This window comes from Coturnix japonica, chromosome 7 (assembly GCF_001577835.2).
Source record: "Coturnix japonica isolate 7356 chromosome 7, Coturnix japonica 2.1, whole genome shotgun sequence".
NCBI lineage: Eukaryota > Metazoa > Chordata > Aves > Galliformes > Phasianidae > Coturnix > Coturnix japonica.
This window is the reverse complement of record NC_029522.1, coordinates 32,683,930-32,706,041: the sequence shown is the minus strand read 5'-3', so window position 1 is coordinate 32,706,041 and position 22,112 is coordinate 32,683,930. Positions and strand designations below refer to the sequence as shown.

The window sequence follows — 22,112 nt, the reverse complement described above, 5'->3', positions numbered from 1 at the left end:
AAAACGTAAGTTATAAATACGGCTTTGCTCTGCTGAGGAAAATGCTGTTGCTAATTGCACAACCTATCAGTAAAACAATTCAAATAAGTTTTGCTATTAACATAGCAAAATGAAGGAAAAACCCCCTTGGAAATACCTATTTTATGGTAACTTTATGTTAAAGAATTGAAAAACAAAAGTAAAAGGTACCTGGAACATCAGTGAAAGTCTCCCCGAGGACGGACACGTGAAAAGGTAGCTCCTGCTCCTTCAGTTTCAGCAGCACTTTAAAGAAAGTTTCAGGATCTTTGTCGTGTTCCCTTGAAATAAACAGAACTTATCTCAGCATCACTTGTGTTTACTTGTGAAATTGTTTTCTGTTTACCAGAGCAGTATTTATCTTCAGTTCTACTTTGAGTACAAATTCCCTCTTTGTTTATACAGCATGCTTGAATATTTTCCTCAACTCAGTGCTCGGGAACAGAACTGTTCCATGTGATGCTTCTATCCCTTCCCAGCCCTCAAACAATGCAACATCACACTAGAGAAAGGATAAGGTGGGGGGAAAAAAAGCTCCCAATCCCTTCTGTGCTTCAGCTGAAGAAGAAAGGAGAGATCACGTAGAAGGCTTTTTCTACCTTTTGATTTTTAATTAGGTAAGTTGAAACAATAAAGGAGAAGCCTGTATTTATTTATTTATAAATCCAGCTGAAGATCATCCTAAATTTTGATATAGGTATGACAGTCACAGCCTCCAAACACGAATTTGTTTACTAACAAAGCGGGAAACTGATTTGTTTGTCCGCTGCCTTTACCAGATAAATGGTTAAAAAGAGATTTAGATCACAGATGATCTAAATCTCCAAAATTTGGTAATTATACTAAAAACAACATAAGATACTTCCCCATGCTAAGGTGAATGTTACATACATCTCGCATTGAATTGTTCTGCTTTAAATTATTGTATTTTAGACAGATGTGCGCCATATGCCTTTAAGATATTTTATTTATTATTTAGAAAACACCACTGTTTTCCTCCCTGTACTAAGGGAAAACCTACAGCTCAGTGGCCCTGATGTCTTTCTTCATGGACTGATATTCCAGAATGAATCTGTAGGTTTGTCACACCGCTATATGAAAGATTAATCATTATATCGTGCAGGAAATTTGAAGCCAAATGACATCTGCAGCTCTACATGTGTTAATTTCTCATTCAGTCAATATTTTTGGTTTAGGGAATTAAAACAAATTAATCTTATAATTAATACGACTTTCCTAGGCTGCAAAAATCATCAGGAACCGGAGAGTTCTTCACATCAGATGCATTTTTTTTTTCTAAAAGAAAGCCAGACAATAATTACTTTAAGAAGTTCTGCATCGCCCAGATTTGTTTTCTTCCAAATAATAAAGAGGAATGCAACAGCATAAGCTTCCTAACTTGTTTCACATCTGCAAACCAGGAGTCTTCACGGTGGTTCCAGTAACCAAAGTGGATAAGATGGAGATAAAGAATTTCTTTCAGCTTCAAAAAAACAAGAGCTGCTTGAATTGAGAGATCCACCTGTTTCTGGCAGGTAAATTATCAGTCCAAGCCTATTCCCAGTTCCCTGTTTGCCTCAGTTGCCCTTCTGGGCAGGTGCTCGTGGTGTATGAAAGCAATCCTGCGGAGCACAGGCTGCACGTGAGGCTGAGGCCTGCAGCTTCCCATCCACAAGTGGGGCCCGGCAGACAGAGCTGTGACGCTCACATGGATCCTTCCAAGCTTTTCACAGCCACGCTATCAGCTCTGCAGTCACAAAAAGTTCTTCCAGAAAAGGAAATGCTTTCCCTCTCCCTTTCCAGAAGAGACCAGGGGTCCCAGAGGCAGCCAAAAGTGGAGGATGCTGTTGGAGCCACATTGTCAAGGAGCTGGCAGGAGAACATGAAGCATCGCGGCTCGGAGAAGCCACATAAGCTGCACATATTTAGGAAAACTGATAGGAATTGGAAGTTGCAGCTTTGTTTAATAGGTGGGGAGGAACAGAAGGAAAATTTGGCACCCAGAAGGAATGCTGAAAGAGGAAATGTTTCCTCTGCACTGGAGGCTTTCTTAAGGGTTTTCGGATGTAGGTGATCCTCCTTCCTCATCCCCTCTGAAAACATTTGGCTTTTCTGCAATGCTCAGAGGTTTCAGTGACCCATTTTGTCAACTTTGCCATTTTTTCTCCCCAGAAGGTCGTACAGTTTGACCTGTCCGTTCCTCTGACTTTTCCACATCGCAGCCATTTCATTTTCAGTCCTTTTTGTTACGACCTAAAGCAAGCTCTTGGCATGTGCACCTACAGGTGGCAATGCCTTCTTACACCAGCACGTCACCAGCGGCGTAGCTCCTTGAATAAAGGACTAACTAACATAAGATCACCTCTTTACCACACCAAAGAGCGCTACGTTTCTTGGCTGACATGGAGAAAGCCATATACAATCCAGTCTGCCTTACTCAGCAACAACTGCTAAACACACCAGATTGTCATAGCAGTGATCGTGGAAAAAGATGAACACAATATGGAATGTCTGTTCTGTAAAGATCTGCTCAAAATGACGCTCACTTTTGGCTGCATCTGTTGCATTTTGGAGCTTTATTAAACAGTATTAATTATATATACTCCATTTCCTTAGGAAGGCCTGCAAAATATTATGATATAAAAATACAAAATTTTCTATTAAAAAATAGAAAATTAAACTAATTTGATTCCAGGGTCTGGCTTAGCTATTTAGTTTAGGTATTTGAAATGCTCTTGGATTTTTACTGGATATGATCTGCATCTGGTAAAGGAAAAGTAAGAACTCATGGTATGAATGCAGTCTAAATTTCATCCTAAGAGCATGAAAGCACCAGAATGGCCAAACTCCAGCTGCAAACTGCCACAAAATGGACACAGGCACCATCTGCTTCCTGCTCATGCCTATATTTGCATTTAAGTGCAATGCCTTTGGAGATGCTCAGTCTCCAGGTTTAAATAATACACGCTAACATTTTTTTTTTACCTAGAATTACTCAAAGATTATTAATTTTTCTGTCCCAAGCATGTTTGAAGTGTCCAGGTCTGGGAGTGGGATCAGAGTTCATCCTGATTTATGGTGACTTTCCCCCAAAAATCTGTCCCCATATGAGCAATGGGAGGGCTGTAGCAACAGTACGCATCAGCATCGAGCCTCTGTTATCTCCGCCTCAGATTTTCTGTTTATAACATGGGTGTGATAGTATTATTTTTTCACTACAGAAGGACACCGTCAGGATTAATTGATGACTTGACATCCCTATTTTCAGTCTAAAATGATTAAAAGCCACAACGTCTTCGCACTGCAGTGATGCACCTCTGTACAATCAGTGGTAAAAGTCTTTAAAACACCCTTCTGCTTTTCAGGGATTTTATCAATTTAGACTGAGAGCCCCAAAGCTTTGCCCTTTGCTAGAGCAGGAAGGAAAGTGCACACGTCATCTGAATCCAAGTTAATCCTTGCTGCTGCAGGAGACACCTACAGCCTGACCAGTGATGGAAAATACATGGGGACAAATAAATACATAAATAAATTAATAATAAAAGGAATAGCAGAATTTTATGCACTATTTTTTGTATATTCATCTCTTGAATTTAAGTGAAATTTCGTATATTGACCCAGATAGTTTTTTGTGACTTGAGCTTAAATTTTTAAGTATATGTAAACTTATACATGGTGATAATCTCAGTTATTTAGAATCTGGGAAAAGGCACAGACAGCAATGCAACTGGAAAGCAGAAGAGTTGGGCAAGAGAGACAGAACTTGCTCAAAGCAACAAAATGAATGCAATCTATTATAACAAAAAATTGAGTTTGAAATCTGTGCAAGTTAATCGGTGATATGAAAGTGCTGAGCCAGGGAGAAACTCTAAAATATTTCAGATAATGCTGCATAAAGGTTTGCACAGATTCTGGTCCTGCCATCTCCCAAGGTGGGCCAGACTCTGAAAGGGTTACAAACGAGCTCAGCTAAATGCAATATTAAAAAGCTTGATCTTAATCTTCTTAAGACATTTAGCGTGGCCGATTTGCAGTATTTCAGTGGTAGAGAATTCAAAATGGTGAAGGGCATACAGTAATATTTCACTTCACACAGTGCTTGAAATCCAGGCAATTCAGAAGATTTCTTACACAACAGTAAGTAGAACACAGGGAGAGCCCGGAGAGGAACAGCAACTCATAGAGGAACAGCCTATGGTAAGCATCAGGTAAGGAAACCAACTTCCAACCCATGTGCATCTCCTGTTGCCTGCTAACTTCGTGAACATAACCTCTTGAATGTCAGGCAAAGGTGAGAAGTGGCATTACTAAAACAGGTGAAAAAATCCTCAGAAGTCAAAGCAGCATTTTAGCACTTTCCTAAAATATACAGCAGGAGACAAAACACGTTCCTGGCTACCTGCAGTTATTGACAGAAGATGGCTCACGGAAGAGGCCACTAAAGAATTCTTTGTTATTTATGAGGTTGGGCAGCATTTCTGGAGATAGAGGAAAAACAAATAGGAAAAGGCAGAAGGTTGGGAAGAAAGGAAAGAATACAGAAGAGTCAAACTCTGATGGAAATAGAAGCTGCCAAGAGCATTTGAGAGCACTATCAGTGGCAGAGAAAAGGTCAGAAAAATATCAGTAAAGATATAAATTAGGAAGCAAAAATAAAACTGCACAGTAATTAAATGAGAAGAGTGGAACAGAAAGAGAATAAAAAGAGGACATTCAGCAGTGTTACAAGAGAAGCATGGTAAAGAGAGAGAGGATGGAGAACAAAAGAATCAAGGATGAGAAGGTAGAAAACCCATGCAATCCATTAAACAACTTCAGATTTCTGAGACAATGAAGGAGAAGAGTAGCAGGGGTTGCTGAGAGCTGGGAGACCAGCAAGGCAAGACCCACACCTTTATCACAAGCAGAGCCAGAAGTTGGAAGGAGCCCTTATCCCAGTGATGTTCTTTGTTTGGGTGATAAAAGCAGGAACTTGAGGTTCTCTACCGGTTTGGCTGATACAACGCAGACCTGGGGAGGGTGATGGAGGATGCCACAGGCTGATAAGAGGACTCCTATGACAACAGCTTCCTGCTGACCCTGTATCTCATTCTCAAGAAAAAAAACAGCAGCACATGAAGAAATGGGGCAGCCCTGAAATGCAGACTCTGCTGAATTAGAAACGGGGCTTCACTTTGTGCCCAAACTAACCAACATAAAAATTATCAGCCATTTAAGACGGCTCTGCACCATTTACTAGAATACACCTTGATATTTCGCATTACATTTTGAGGTCAGTAAAATTTGAATCTAGGCTTATAACGTCAGAAATCAACAGTGTAGTTACCAGAAAAGAAGCATGGCCTTCAGAACTGAGAATTACAGAGTTCTGGTCTTTTCCTGACACTGATTTCCCACGAGAGCGCTCTGCCCGGGTTTCCTCATCTGTACGATGCAGCTTTACAGGAGCTTTCATTTCCAGAAGTGTGCTGGGGGTCGGAGTCAGTAAGTACTTCTGGAAGGTAATATTCTTCCTAACATTGAGAGGATTCGTGCTACAAGCCTGTTCAGCATACGGATAAATACATTAAAATAATTATTTTCATGGAGGGCAGCAGACTTTCCTAAATCAAAAGATTCTGCTTATACATCTTCTATGTTGACATAAAAAAAGAACAACAACAACAACAAAAAAACTAATAATTTTTGCTAACAATGTTCCCGATAACTGCAAAAGAGGAAATATTACTGCCAGGAAAAAGCTGTTAGGAAAGAAATAGGGGAAAAAGAAATAACTATGAAAATGCAAACATGAAGGAAAAGTTAATTGCTTTCCATTTATTCAATTTATCACAGTATTTTTTTCCATCTTTTTACATCTCCAGTGTGAGGCAGAGGTACAGTGTAAATATGTAGTTAAGTCCAATGAGTTTCCTTCTTCAGCTCATCTGCGTACAAAAATGTGTCTGCTGTAATTGTGCCTCTAAACATTGTCTGGCATCATCAGCATCAAAAGTTACTGAAACATCTAATACCCCCTCAGCTCACAGAAAATGGAGTCAGCTAGAAGGAAATGCTTCTGTGTAAGCATCACTGATAAAAAAGATGCAGAAGAATAAATTTCAGGCCGCAATTTGGAAGTCCTACAAGTGAAAAAGGCCCTGATGCTCACCTGCGCTTGCAGAGCACCTGTGCACGCCAAGGGATTCAAGGCTGGCAAAGGACAGGCACAAAGCAGCTGAACACTACTGAAAAACACTGTGTTTTATTTTCTATTATAGCCCATGACTTATTTACAGTGAGGAGTGTGTATTTTACCTTCTGATTTTTTTTTCTTTTTTTTCTTTTTTAAATTGCTGGCCTGAGAAAAATGGGTGGCATTTTGCTTTACGCTGGAAAAGCATTTTCTCCTGTCTTGCATTATCTCGAGGAGATTCATAAAAAAAAGAACCTTGGGAGTTTATTGTTTAGATTCTTCTTCTTCTCCCCTCACAATTCATGAAGAAAAATCTCAAAATAAAATATTACGCATTCTCCACCCAAAGAAACCTCAGGATCGCCATCAGTCATTGAGCCTCCTGCTTATTTCCTAAAGAGAGATTAACCTTTGGAGACAAAGACTGCTCCTTGGTCTCAGTTCCACTGGTTTTAAAAATCAATGTGCCTTTATTCAGATGCCTTTCTTTCATTTCTTTTACTCCAAATTAGTTAACTTAGCTTTTCACAAGTGCGGGATTTAGATGAAAACCATTTCTGTAGTATTTGGCATGGAATGCACTAACTGCTATGGATCACCTCCACTAGTTTATTTACAACATGAACTTCCTTTTGTGTTCCAAAGGTAATATGACAAATGGTTTCCCGTTGTTGGGACTCACGGTAAGCAAGATAAAGAATCTGAGTGATGCTGACAGCCCTGATAACCTTACCTAGTACACCCCCATTATAATTCCACATACCACATAAAGTCATGCCACAATAATAACAGATGCATATGAATATGATAGTAAGTGGCTAAGAATTTTCTCAGGTGGTTCACTGGAAGAACAGAAGAATCAAACATAAGTCACTACATCAAAATTACTCTCTTATACATTTGCCTGACATTGGAAAATCCATCACACCAAACCCAGGGGAACATCACTGCCCATTCCTCCCTAATGTTCAAAGTGAACTCCTATCACCAAACTGTGACTACTGAATATTCCCCTAAATGATCTTTCTGGGTCTAAAAGCAAGTCCTGGCCACTAGTGGACACTGTAAGGGGGGGTGAGCATAGGTACCAAAGACAACTCTGGCTTTTCGGGCTTGTGAAGCTGTTCTCTGCAAGGATGGGGCTCCTAAGAAGGAACTCTTTTGGCAAGAAGACCAAGGTTTGAAACTCGTTAGTCAAAGAGATTAACACAACTACACATCTCACAGCTTTCAGAACAAGGAATGAACTCATTTCATCGAGCCAAGTGTTCACACAACTGCAAGTAAGAAAAAGCAGAGACTAGAGAAGGCAAAGGGAGAAAGGAAAGATGAAAACAAGGAGAAGAGGAAAGTGGGGAGGAAAAGAAGGGAGTGAGAGAAGAAAATCACACATTGCAATGCAGTAAGAAGAAAATCATTAAAAGGAGCTTTGAAGGAAGAAGCAGAAGAAACATAACCCCCCATTATTGGTAAAATAAGGAAGAGTATTAGATCACTGTCTGATTTTTGTCTCTCAGAAGGTATTTGCATGCTTTGGTGATGGATGCTGCATATTACAAAGGGGGCTGGTGGCTCTCTTCTAAGTTCGCCTGTGACTTATTACAAAACCTTTTCTGTCCTCGCTTATGATGTTTCCAAGGACTGAGGCTATCCTGGACCATGATCTTCCAAAAAAAAAAATGCTGCCAAAAAATTTCCAGAACAGCCAAATAACAAGATTTAAAAGTCCCACAACCCTTGCATACACGGCATCTCAAAGAAGCTACTGTTCTATGCATTCAAGTCTCGTTTCATTTTTGAGCAAGATCTGAACATATGAATGGGTTGGATTTTATGTCAAAGAAATGCTTTTTATTGCCCTTGTGAAGATCTTCCTAAAAAATGTCCACATCTCGGACACATCTCGGAGCAGTCAGGCTGCTGAAACCCAGGCAGAATCTAACATCTGAACTGAAAACATAGAGCCTGACTTTCAAGGATTCCTCTCCTGTGCTCATAATAACATCACTGGGCTTGACAGAATAAAGAATTTGTTTGTAGGCATTAAGAATACAAAATCAGAAGAAAAAGAGGAAGACTTGTTTAAGAAAAGGACAATGGTAGAAGATGGGGGATGAAGAGGCAGAAAGCGCTAAATGTGCTCTTCTAGTTTGACTAAAACTCTCAGAAGTGAACCACAAAAAGCCTAAGGAATGAATAAGACCTGCTCAATTTGACCAGCTTTACAAAAATAGCACAGCAAAGTACTAGCAAGCTGAGTGAAGACAGAAAGGGTGGGAGACAAAAATCTGTCAGACCGGGTCAGAACATGTAAAGAAGGTGATAAACTGATTAAGAAAACTAATGTGAGAGATCAAGAGAGCAGTGTGGTGAGGTTGGACAACGGGGCTTATGAGCAAGCAGAAAGCAGCTGGGACAGTACTATGTGCAGGCAGGCAGAGTGACGGGGACTTCTAAACAAGAGAAGTGCTGAGAAATTGTGGGAGAGGAAAATGAGATGCAGACTTGCTGCAAAGGTAGAACAGAAAGGAGGACATGACTGTGGGACTGAACCTGGAAAAGAGAAAAGGAAGACGTTCGGAAGAGAAAGGTCAAGATGACTTTGGGAGAAAGGGACAGAAAAAGATTGCTTTGATAGCAATGGGTGGAAGAGCATAAGCCCACTTCCTTCGCAGCCATGAAAGGACTCCTTCATCCCAGCAGTTCACATGCATTCCTGCTAAAAAAATGGATTTTCCAGATGCTCGGAGAAGAAAGATATCATAAAATGAATCTCTTGTCAAGGAAAAGGGCAGGGACATACTTACTGGAGCTTTTATGTTAAACTGGGGCACACTGATCCCAAACATTTAAGTTCTCAATTACTCCAGTCCTATGTTTAAGTCAAGATCATCTTTTCAATCATGGCTGAAACACTTGTCACGAGAGCCTTCAGAGGACAGCACTAAAGCGGCTGTGCTATGAGCAGCTGGGTAGGACAGAGGGAACAAAGAAGGAAGGGTTCTACATACGACATTTGAAGCAGCATCTTGATGCTATTTGCCTTCTACTTTAAAATGCACAAGTATCCCCTGTAGCAGAAAAGCACACACAGGGCTCGAGTTTTGCTTCTGGTGCAGATAACACTTCTTTTACAATCACTTACAGCTCTTGCTATGTGCACCCCAGGTAGGATGTGCTTTAACCTCGACTTTACGGGAGTGGAAAAAGGGTTGACACCAAATTTCTCCATATGTAACGAGGAGCAAAATAGGGCTGCAGAGCTTGAACAGAGAAAAGAAAGTACAGTGCTTAGTAGAAGTGAAAGAACTGAATGTATTTGGGGAAGCGATGAGTAAAAAAGAAAGTTTTATTTTAATATGATTCTTTTTCAGCCTATTAAGTTCTCCAATATCAGAATGAAGTCTGCTAAAAGTTAGTAAATAAAGGCTTTCTGGAGAGCTTTATTAAATCACTTATGACTTATCAAGTTAAAACTCCCACTCAGATATCTTAATAAAACTTTCAGAGAATATATTTAATTTTACTGGAAACCAGAAACCGATTGCTAACCACAGGAGTTACTGCGTGCTACATCACTGAACAGCTTTCTGTAAATAGAATATTTACCAACAACTTGGATTTAGTTCTCTGAAGTTTCGGTTTCTGAAGGTCAAATAACTATGTAACTGCTTAATAAAGAAGCAAAGAAGTACCTCTAAATATCTCCAAGCTCTGATGGGCTTATATGCTGCTCCTTAGGTGAGGTATTAGCAAAGCTTATTTATTTTCATTTCCAAGGCTTTTATTTGCTCACTCCCTTGTGGTAAAGCTGATTTCCACGATGATTCCCTTCTTAATTTTAATACCCTTTTTACTCATCATATAGACATAAGAATTTTCCATAAAATAATGAAACCCTTCCAAAGGAAATGAAGACAACTAGGAAAGTAAACTACAGCTTACTTTTTTTCTCTCCCCCCAATTAATTGATCCACTGTCATATGCATATAGGAAAGATTTTTTTTAATGAAAGGAAAATAAGGTTAATTAACATAAAACCCCTCACTCCTTGAGATGTTGAATTCTGAATTTTATCCATGCTGCCTTAAGTGCCTTGATTTCCCAGTAATGACCTAGTTCTCCTAATGAGTAACATTAACCCCTGGCTGTAGCTGTCCAGGACTTAATTGTCAACTGGAGCTGAAATAGGAGAGTTTGCCGATCAGCAGGTATGTGGTATATTAACTCATGTCATTTCAGACCCTAATAAATAAATCTGTTGCTAAGGCAACAGGAACATCAGCTGTATCATTTTTTTTTCCTCCTCCCCCCCCTCCTTTTAAAGGAAACTGCTTTTCACACCGAGCTTTTTAAAAAGGAAATTAACTACATATAACCATAATTAGAAGAAACATCGCTTCTCATCTGAGAAACATATCTACATTAATGAAAAAAGGCATTCAAAAAAGAGGACTGCTTTCTGCTGTGACCGGAGTAAGTGAAATGATTTCCCACAAGTGAAGGAATGCAATTTGAAGTACACATCTGAGTGAAAACAGATCACAAAATATTTCAGCTTTTTGTATTTCTGAGATAGTTCTCTGCTTTATTACACTGCTGATACCAAACGAGCGAAATGCTTCAGCTACTAATCAGCAGCCTGGGCAATTGAAACCAGATGAGAAAAAATACCACTCAAAACCTAACACCTTCACTACTCTCTGTGTATCTTCCAGTATGATTGGCAGAAACACAATCTTCTGGAAGGATAAAAAACGCTCCACGACCAACTCATCAGACTTATCAGCTAATGAAAATTTAAGTACCTGATTTAAACACAGATGTCACTGCTCCTCTCTGGCCCAAGGCCACAGCTACCTGAAACCTGAATGGGAAAAGCAAGAGGAGACTGGTGCAGTCATCGCAGCTGGGCAACAAGAACACCTCACAAAAGGCACACGAGATCTACATGTTTGCTTTCTGCCTCAGTTTCTCCACCTGCAAGATCAGACCCTGAATCCTGTGGTTTTAGAGTAATAGATCTGAAGTGTCACAAAAAGACAAACCCTACATATCTTCAACTAGTAAAATTGCAAGTGATGCTCATTATAGGAGGAGGATTTTAATAACTGAGACCTCTCTATTATATGGCAAAAATTTCTTCAAGCTCTCAGAAACAAGAATTAAGGAATAGTGCATCATCTACTGAAATGATTCAATATCCCAAATTCCCAGCTGCCAGAAGAAGTTTCAAGGTTAGATTTCACCAATGAACGAACAAGGAAATAAGACAAATACTTCCAAACTCCCCTTCCAGTTCACATTTAAATCCAGAGTATTTAATCAACTTTCTAGTTCACTCTTCAAAATAAACTAATATCTCCTCCTGAACATAACTCTGGATTGCATGAAAAAGAAGCTAAGACCCTTTTCTTTTTGCCTTAGGTGTTCAAGAAGTCAATGTGTCAACTTCTACTTAATCAGACACATCTACAGACACATTCAAGGCAATTCACCATTTGTCATCTGCACTGCACTTTTGGTGAACACTGTTTTCTTTGGGAGTATTAGATAACTTTTCTTACATGCTTCTAAAAAGTATCCATTTAAAAACTGTTACTATACATCCTATGGGCTTTTTTATCATATCTGGTACCTTTTAGTTAAGGCTGTGCAAACACTTGCATTTTAAGCCTTTGCTTTCAGTCTGTCTTTCAACTTTTAGGATTAAATTTACCAGAATCAGTTGCTTTTCAAAGATGAAGTTTTCCTGTAGCCACTCACTCCCCATTGAGCACAAAGCCAGAGCTGAGTTCTCTGTTATTTCCCTGTACAGGGTGGCAGAGAAGCACCAACCTGCTGAGATTTCCCTGAAACAGAGGATTTTGTGGGTGACACAAGCAGGATACTTCTGAAAACGATCAACCTCTGCCTACCTTACGTGATGCTGCATGTGTAGCCATCCGGAAAGGAAATGCAACCAACCCCTACAATTCTGTGATTCTGCTGGGGATGCCCATCGAGGCTAATAACAGCTTTGAGTACTCAAAGGTGATTTTGAGGTGGAGTACTTTCATCTGCTGCTGCCTTTCTACACCTGAATTCCTGGTGGGATAAATTTATTCTGCAGCGTGAGCAAAATATGACTTGGGTATAGATTCACCGTATATTAAAGAAACTGCATCCTCAAGAGTCTCAGCATTAAACACTTCTGAATTCTGAATTCCTGTTAAAGCTGAACACACGACTACACAAAATTCTGCGTGGTGCTGCCAAGGTGAAGAGTCACAAGGTGCCACAATTAGAAATACAACCTCGTAGGCTCCTCTTCTTTGCAGTTTGCAGGGGACTTGTGTTGTCACCTCCCAGAAGAAAGGAAAATGGCTGTGTTATCAGAGGGACGTCCCTGAGCAAAGGTCCTTGGGGTGGGCAGCCACGTGGTAGCGCAGTGATGGGCACATAGTGAACACAAAACAAGCTTTCCTCCACAGACTCCTTTCTTCATCTCTTCAAGTTCAGCGATGCTCTACATTGAAACCAGGCAGTGGGGCACAGCGCTATCTCTGTGCACACCATTTTCCCTTAGACCGGAAATCTGCAGATAAATTCTTGCAATCTGGGTTTTTTTTCTCTTCTGCATTTCCTCATCGTGACTTCCACTGCAGCTCCTCACGCTCCTGTATCTCCTTCCACACACTCTTGTCACACACAGTTACGTACAACGTGAGATAATGGGTTTATCTGATTCTTCACAAGAATTGATAAGGGCTATTTGTTTGTGTGCGTGTGTGTAAATTCTTGCCGATCCCACGTGCGATCTTTTATCACACCCATGCAATTAGGGGGAGAAGAATTGATTTCTGACAACTTTCTGTTATCGAGTCTTTAACTGCCGAGATGATACAGCACGGACAGGGAAGAAGAAAAGAACACGAGACCCTTGAATTAAAAGAAACACTGCAGGTCTTCTCCATGAAAGAAAGGAGTAAAGAACCCAAAATTTTACTCTAATAAATTCAGAATGTGGCATCTGCGTGATGTGGGCTATGCTTTGGGATGCAGTGGGTTTGCAGCTTTGCACATTCGCTGCCACACTCAAAGGCCATATGAGAGGAGGAACAAATTGACCTAGCCTCAGTTACAGCAAAAGCTATGGCAGGTGCCTCTGGCCTTCCCAGAGGGGGGCAGTGAGGGGGAATAATGTAAGCACGCAAATGCTAGTGTGCAAATTTAGTGGTGAGAAAGGACTGTGCCACAGCAGTGACCACCATCACCCTCACATTTGCTGAGAGCACACGTTATTATTACCTTGGAAAGAGAACCTGTGGGACAGTAGGCAGTGCTGATCAAATCTGGGGACTTTGTCCATTGATCACCGCAATTTCGCTGTCTGTTTCCACCAAAGCACATAGCCACAGAGGGAAAACTAATTCTTTGGCAGAGCTGCTGTCACAGAGAGATGCTCGGAAACCATCGCAGCCTTTTATCCAGACCTCTGGCTATAAGTCATTTCTATTAACAGTGCCTTGCTATAGATGTTTATAACAAAACATTAAAGACTTGGTGAGAAAGGAGAAAACAAATTACTCTGCAGAGAACCTAGCAACTCTGCTAAAATACTGTCAGTTATTTATCTGCTGTCAGCAGAGGTTGCACACTGTAATCCTTGACAGGCTCGGATTCGGGAAGGATGAGGGGAAGGGGCAGGGATTGCAGTTGAGGCCTGTTCTCATGCAGAGGCATTTTAACACAGATTTAAAGCGAGAACACAGATCTGAGAAACGTCGCTCTGGATTCGAGCCGTCTCCCCACAGGCAGGGCCCACCCATGGCCAGGCCTGGGAGGTTGGCACCTCCTCTCCTCCACCAGCACAGATCAGAGTGATGTTTTACAGTTCAGCCCAAGGTGATTTTTTTGTTAGGAGAAGTAAAAATCTTCCTTTTTATCATTATTACTTTTTTTTTTTTTTTTTTAATGAAAAGCACGTGTAAATCAGCAGCGGGCACAATGGCGTATCGCGGTGCTGTTGTACAGGATGGGGTCTGCGAGCGCTCTGTGCTGGAACACCAGCAGGCAGGATGTCACTGCCAACATCTCACACACAAAAACCCCCTCACACATTACAGCACTTGGCTAAAATGTACCTGCTGTGCCAACACGCTTGGGCCAGGCCCAAGAAGGGGACGAAGGCTTCTCCTCGCCATCACATCAGTCACCCAATGGGCTCCTTGTCCACGAGTACATGTTTTTGGGTGCACCTCGCTTCTACCTGGGCCCACACACAGGAAGAACGGCGGGGATCTTCATTCTCTCATCCACATTCACCAACTTAAAACAAACTGTATTTTTATGAGCAAGTTTACATAAATGTGTTGATAAGCATCCTAACACTAAAGGGTAGGAGCTCAGCCCCGGAACATTTGCATGCAGCCTCCCCACACAAACACAGGCACTTTCCATTTCCATCGCAGAGCCTTGCTGCGCTGGAACTCTAATGGGCTTAGAACAGTAAATTTTGAAGAAACTGATTGCTGCCCCTGTAGCTAGTAAATGCCTGCCTGGACCCAGTGGCATTTGAAAAAAGTGTTTTATCATAAAATTATCCCAGCAGAGTCCATTCTGCAAGATAACATCATCATCATCATCATCATCAGTACTGCGCGCAGGACCCAACAGCTCTGGCACAATATTGCCAGTCATTTATCTGTTGTCAGCACAGGTTACACACTGTAATCCTTGACTGCCTCGGAATTAGAATGTCTTTGATGTCCCCACAAGAGTTTTTTGCCCGAAGGCTTTACCAATGCTCGGCGGCTCAGTGTTTATTCCTCGTAATCTTCCTCTCATCTCCAGGCTAGCAGTGACAGATGGTTATGGGCACACAATAGTATTAAGAGTTTGATATTTTTTTTTTTTTATGCTGTGCTCTCTGTACAACAAATAGCTATCAGACGCGGGCCAGAGAGCTGACATGGCTCGCTTAGGTAATGGCAAACAAACAGCTCGGGTTGATGCTTTCTGTCATTTTCCCTGCTAACCCTGCTTGTTTTCATTGTGTTCTCTCAAAGGTAAACTATATTAACCTTATAGACTGTTATTAAAAAGATATATCTATATGAGCATAAAGTGCTTTTCTTTTCTCTTTTTCTTACTCTTTTGATTATGAAAGTAATACTGCTGACATATTGAACAAATATCGAATGTCAACATAAATTTTTAGTGTGTGATAATATTCCCCTTCATATAGCTGCGTGTCAGGCGGGAACCCATGGATGATGCATAGCAGTAAATAACCCAAACAAAATTAGTTCTCTTGTCAGCTTCTACCTTGTATGTCCCCAGGCATCAGTAAAATTGACTGCACGCTAGATTTTCAAAATTAGCCCTAATGTTAGCTGTGTGTCTGGCAACCTCCAAGTTTCCAATGTTCTACTATATTACCCGTAAGGATGAATGTGTTACTTTTATATTTTGGCATTTGCTCTTGCTGATGCGGCTTTTTTTTTTTCTCCCCCTTTTTTCCCTCTCTCTCTTCTCCAAATTAAAAATAATTTAGCTTTAACAATAAGTACGTGCACAGACACAATGCCGCATCTCTTTAAGCAACTAACTTTAGGCAATTACATTAAATTAAAGCAAAAATATACGCAGAAAGGGAAAGGAATTATTCAATTTAATATCGTTGATTTTATGACTTAGCTTTGTGCTGTTTTATGCAAACTACTGAATAATATGGAAAATATTTTCCTCTCCTCGGCTGTTTTTGAATGCAACATTTGGAACAATTTAGGTTAGTGTTCAAAATGAAGAAAACAGCTCAGCATCGTAAAACTTTTTATAATTGACCATCTTAAAAATAGGCATTTTGAAAAGATGGCCCCGGGTGAACGGGGGATAACATTCTTCACAACATAAGAATGACACTAAGCTTCGTGTGCTTTCCACACCAAATGAAAACCTGCAGCATCTCTCACTTCAACGCACTGCATTTAAAAACACCCTATGAGAACACGGAGCAGAGTTAGCAGAGAGACGCGATTAAAAATCAATGTGGCTCCCCCAGAAAAGCCGTGTCGGAAGTGTGAAGTTGATTAAACAAATCCAAAGACAGATTCCACATCAACTTCCAATCCCTAAATTTTATGTTCAGACATTTAGAGTCAAAGATGAAAATCCCTTTAGGTACCAGATGCTGCAGATCATCTGGGAGAGCTTCTGGAGTTTTAATGTGCTGGAAGTCAAATCCTCTGCAAAGGCGATTTGCCCTGTCGGTGTGGTGCACTTATTGCTTCACCTGAAAACAGTTGCTCTCAGAAAATCTGACCTACTGATCGACCCAGCATCTCTGCAATAAACAGACTATAATCTGTGGATGAAGTGAACTCTAATCAGGCCACATGCAGATTAAACGAACTGCGAGGAATAAAAACTAGATTAAAATGTTCGTGCCCAATACCGGAAGATTATCAGGACATTTTACCTCTTTAAATCCTAATTTATGTGGGAGTCAAGCTGAAGTTTATATGTTTTTAGCGATTATATGGTCGTCAGTTCAGAGAAGATTCAGAGATCAGGTAGATATTTGTGTCAGCGGGTGGAAATACCGTGCCTCACTGTTAATACGGTCACAGACTCTTTCTATGTACGTGACACTGAAAGGGTGTTCTTAAAATGTAGGTAGAGAGTTCACATCAGATCTCCAATGTATCTTTACACTTAATCTTTTGCATTAAAGTAATCAAGATAATTTAAATAACATTAGGTATAGGCATATATTGCCTCACATACGAAGTGTGTTGCCACAATTAAGCTTTATCGATTCAGCTGCAGTGGTATCTTTTTCCTGGGCAGAGAAAGAGGAATCATTAGCATGAATAGTTAAATGTCTGGTTAGCATGACTGAATGTATACTCAAATTAATTATTTTGAATAATCAGATGCCAGTGACGTGTCTTTTCCCTGTACGCCTGTGTGTAAAGTCAGTCTGTATTTAGGAAATTATTCCACACTTGACAGCCAAGTCACAGAAATGGTACCAAGGCAAATTCATAAATCTTTTGAAGGTACAGTATTTTGATTTGTTCACCACTTACCACCTGTGAGGCCAGACAACATGTAAAGGTCTCTGCTGATAGTCCGTTCCACTCCAGATATTACAGAGGTTAAAAGTCACATGTTGCTTATCTTCTTCTTGACAAGAATTTGTACTTTCTGATGCTTCAGACTGGCTCAATCTCCCTGCTGCTGTTAATGGGGAATGCAGTCCCTCATGCTGTGTGGTACAAAGTCCAGGCTGTGTTTCACAAAGTCCAGACTCACGATGCTCATTGCTGTTTTTCATTAAGCCTCCCAAAGCTCTGCTCTTCTGCTGTCCAGGCAGGCCCTCACCTTGATAAGAATCTCCATTTCTTTTAACACCAATTATATTTTCCAAATGGGCAAGCTTATGCTCTGGCATGAACCTGTTAGCAAAAGGAAGAGAAAAATCTATACAGTGTTTATACTGTATTGCAGTCACACTTGGCATTTTTTAATCAATATTAAATGAAAAGACAAAAACCAGTTGGTATCGTACATCCATTCAAGCAACAACTCCACTCAGTAACACACTGCTTATATATCTTAGAGAATACGGTGCCTGTGAAACATTCACTGGCTGGGGATCCAAAGGTCTCTGAACTACAACACTGCTAACAGCACAAGCATTAGCTACAAAACTACTTCTCTACTAAAATAAAATTAAGGAAACATCTCTGGGAAGTAAAAAGGCAATTTCTGTTATTTCAGCCAGTGAAATCTTGGCACTTTTGCTCAGACTACAGCTAAGAGTGCTAATAAATGCCAAACACGGTGGTGTAATGACATAATGTGAGTCTTGTCTATCCCTAAGCTGACACCAGCAAGTGCCTTCGTCTCAGCTAAGTGAAAGCTAATACAGAAAGACGATATATTGTCTAATAACACGGACCAAACATGTTCCTGTGGCACGGAAGAGGGATTTTATCTTACTATCCTTTCCTGATTTCTAAAACAATCATTTGAGAAGCAAAATCAAAACTTAAAAACAGAAATCCCTTCCAACGACAGGATGCACTTGCACAGAGCTGAACTCCTTTCGTAATACGTAAAATGCAACAACGCAGATATACTTCATCATTTGAGTTAAAGTAGGGATGGATGAATCGTGGTCCTTGCTCAGGAAACACTCAAGCAAAGCTCATCCATTCAAACGCAACTCTTTTACACTAACATAAAGAGAACTACATGCGCTGCCATCACGGGATCCTCACTCTAAACGTCTGTCTGTACCTCAAGTTAATTTACCCAAATATTATTTACTTACATGCCCTTCAGTGTGATTATGGCTCTTCCAGATAAGCAGAGACATTTAAATTTTCTGTTTCCTTTTAATTTCCAAATGTTTACACACTATAGCCTGTTTATTGAACTGTTTACTAAAGCGAACACTTGCTCCATTTTATCAACCTCCTCCACAGTTCTTCAGAGTTTTGCTCGATCAAAGCAAGAGCTCCTTTCTGAGTTGTGAACAAACTGTTTGTCAAAACAAATATCCTTAAATGCTGGAATCACCGTGACCTGCAAAAGAACACCTCTGAACACATGCGGGCCCTCTTGGTATCAACTTGGTATGGCTGCCTGTATTCCTATGTGCCTGGCTACTAAGCACACACACACTCTTAAAAGTTAGGTCAGCACTGCAGATATCACCTCACTTTTGGTGGTTAAGCTCAAGACATGGATATCTCCAGCCACCATCAGACTCCTGCTCTGAATCAAGTTTCATAGGACTGACACAGGTAAGTGGCAGCCTAAGCTGAATTATCTAAAGCTGCTGAGTCACAAGGATCCGAACCCTAGGACACATCAATAATGTTACTATGTATTTTACTCAATTATTTCATTTGTAAAATCCTTGTAAGATGACACAAAACTTAGTTAAGTTACCTGGCACCCATGCAAGGACGTATTTTCATATATTTATGTTGGGGAAAAGGGGAGGTGAAAATAGGTAAGGAGATTTCCCTTAAACCAACAGGCCTGTAAGAGAGTCAAGAGTACGGATTCATCCAATCATATTTAACTGACTTTGAAAAACCACTGCCATGAGAAGAACTACTTCATGCACTAAAGGTTGGACCACCTAAGTGTTCTGTCTCATTGTCTGTGTTTAATCTCCCAGCCAATCTACCCCTCACTGCACCATTTCTACATCAGAACAGGTTTTTTCCTTCGTTTTCAGTCCTCATAAATCTGCTCCACCATTTCTAGTAATATTAGATAAAACTTTACTAATTTCTCTCCCGAATAAACTATTTAATAACCTTTTATTTAAGACATATGTGTGCAATCAATTCTGTTGTATTTACTTGTATTACACACACAGTATCCATCATCTTGACAATTAAAAAAAGTTTTAGAACACCATTTCACTTAACAGTTAAAAAAAAAAAAAGAAAGAAAAAAGATTTATTTGATGGTTAACTTTGGAACAAGTTATCTGCATTAACTTCCATTGTTTTGGCATAAAGTAGTTCTGTATATTTTACTAACAACAACAGAGACATGATAAAGGATGTAGGCAGAGAGCCATAAACAGCACTCGCTGCGAGACCCAGCGTTCATGTAAAAGCATTAATTTTTTGGACTTTGATTGGAAGACGTGTCTGTGTTCAGCCACTTGGATTCTACTAAATACAACCGTGTATAAAATGTTGTACCTGAATATAACAATTTTAACTGCAGAAAGACCACTGTAAATCATAGCCAGTATAAACCTGTCCACATGATTGGAATAATATAATGGATACTGTAGTCCCTAGCCACTAGCTTAATGTTCTTTATGACACTTAAATAAATGACTTGAAAATAAAATAGTAACACAAAGTCTTCTAAACCTGCTCGTGTGCCTTTCCCAAATGCATACTGCAGAAAGGCAATGTATAGTTAACACTTTTTTTTCTGTTTACATTCTCTCCGTAGCATACTTGCTCCAGCCATTCTTCTTTTCTTCTTCCAAATTCACATTCATTCTTTCTATTTTTCCCTGCCACCTTTCAGACTGAGTCATCTCTCCAACCGGTACCTGCACAGATCTCGGCCAGTGTTAATCATCAAGAGCATGCAGAGCATGCAGGATTTCTACACCACCACCCAGTTGGGAACCTCAAAGGCATCTATAACAAGCAAAGTTAAAGACAGTTCTGAAAGTGATGTGGATCTCTTTTAAAATTATAGAATCCTAGAATCACCAAGGTTGGAAAAGACCTAAAAGATCATCCAGTCCAACCGTTCACCTATTACCAATAGCTCCCACTAAACCATGTCCCTCAACACAACATCCAGTCTTTCCTTCAACACCCCCAGGGTCAGTGACTCCACCACCTTCCTGTGCAGTCCATTCCAGTGCCTGACCACCCTTTCTGAGAAGTAATATTTCCTAATGTTCAGCCTGAATCATTGCTCCCATCATTACCAGGAATATCCCAAATATTCCATGATTCTATGAAGTGACACATCTTGAAGACTCATCTTTAGCGACTTTTTTTTTGATTACAGACACATTTTGTTGAGCTGTGAGAAAGAACTGTTGAGGGTGGTCAGGTATCCCAGTGCTGTGTTACAGCTGGAACCTAAAAGCCCGAAAGGAGATTCCCAATATTTAAGGAATTTGATATTAGGGTTAACTGAAGTTGTCAAATACTTTCTGGGATCTAATTTCACTTTCTGATCTTCAGCAATGCTCGTAATTCTTCATTCAAAAGAGGGAAGAGATTACTTGTCAGCAGTAATCTCTAACACAGATAATGCCATATAAATATTAGGGGCTTATAAGCATGGACACGGATTAGGAGCAATGAGAGAGAGCAGAAAGAAAACTGAACAGAGCCAAGATTAAGCACTGGGAAGGGCAAGGCAAAAGAAAATACAAGGACTGAGGCTGAGCACGTCTTCCCACAGCTGAACATACATTTTCCTGGGTAGAATAAGTAGGGTTTATGTAGAGATTTGGAGTGCTAACAGCACCTCTTCCCTGTGAGCAAAGTAAAATATACAGAAGCATTAAAATATTTGAGAAGTGCTCTTTCCCCCCCTGTCATTATCTTCTCTTAGCTGTCTTCTCCATGACATGAGAAACACAGAACAGAGTCAGGAAATCACTTCCAGTCTCCTACCCAAAGCCCATCCAATTCCATCAGGTTGCTAAAAGCCGCATCCCATAAACTTTCTGACTATGGTCAAGGCCAAAGATGTAGGTTTTGCATCTTGGCATGGCCAAAAACATTGTAATTTCGGCAACAGATCAGCTGGACACAACAAGCCCTGGAGGTGTGCCTGCCTGGAAGGTAGGATGCAAGAGCTGCTCGCAGGGAAGTGAGGCTGGATCCAGGGCAACTGCACATGGTTGCTTTTGGCTCAAGTTGGATGTGCGGTCCTTTGGAGCGGGGAGAAGAAAGATCTCAGGAGAGTAGAATAGAAACAGGATAATTCTCACATTCCTCGAACCCTAACTTCCACCTATGTTTCCAAGTAATTCCTGAGCAAAATCCCTCAATATCTAGTATTCCTATTTGACACTGCCAAGAAATTCCCCTGCTAGCACTTACATTTTTCTTCCCAGGTTACTCTCACTTGGATTCAACTATGCTCCTATTATTTCATTCCCTAAGCTGCAATACCTGCACCTCAAGTCAGGGAGGATGGTCAACTCAACCTTCAACTTTCCCCCAAGTGTTACATTTGAATTCCTAACATGAAGATCACAGCCCAAGCTGCAGCATAAAGCCTACATACAAGATGACTTGGATTTTAACTAGAAGTGCTCTTCAACCAATTATTTCCCAAAATACACTGAAAGGTACCAACTTCAAAAACATAAGCCTGCAGTGAAGCTATGCAAAACAGGAAGAAAGGCAGG

General features: G+C 40.4%; 1 protein-coding gene across 21 annotated transcripts in view; it reads right to left on the bottom strand.

Moving 5' to 3' along the window:
• GTDC1 (glycosyltransferase like domain containing 1) overlaps positions 1-22,112 on the bottom strand; it is a 156,302-nt gene that overhangs the window by 17,317 nt on the left and 116,873 nt on the right. For 18 of the 21 annotated variants that reach the window (XM_032445721.1, XM_015869270.2, XM_015869268.2 and 15 more), the window contains 2 exons: positions 17,269-17,637; positions 190-299 (listed from right to left, as the gene is read on the bottom strand). In XM_032445721.1, coding sequence (XP_032301612.1) covers positions 190-299; positions 17,269-17,637 — 479 coding nt within the window. Of the gene's footprint in view, positions 1-189; positions 300-17,264; positions 17,638-22,112 lie in introns of those variants that run through there. The other 3 variants (XM_015869280.2, XM_032445724.1, XM_032445726.1) reach the window with 2 other exon arrangements.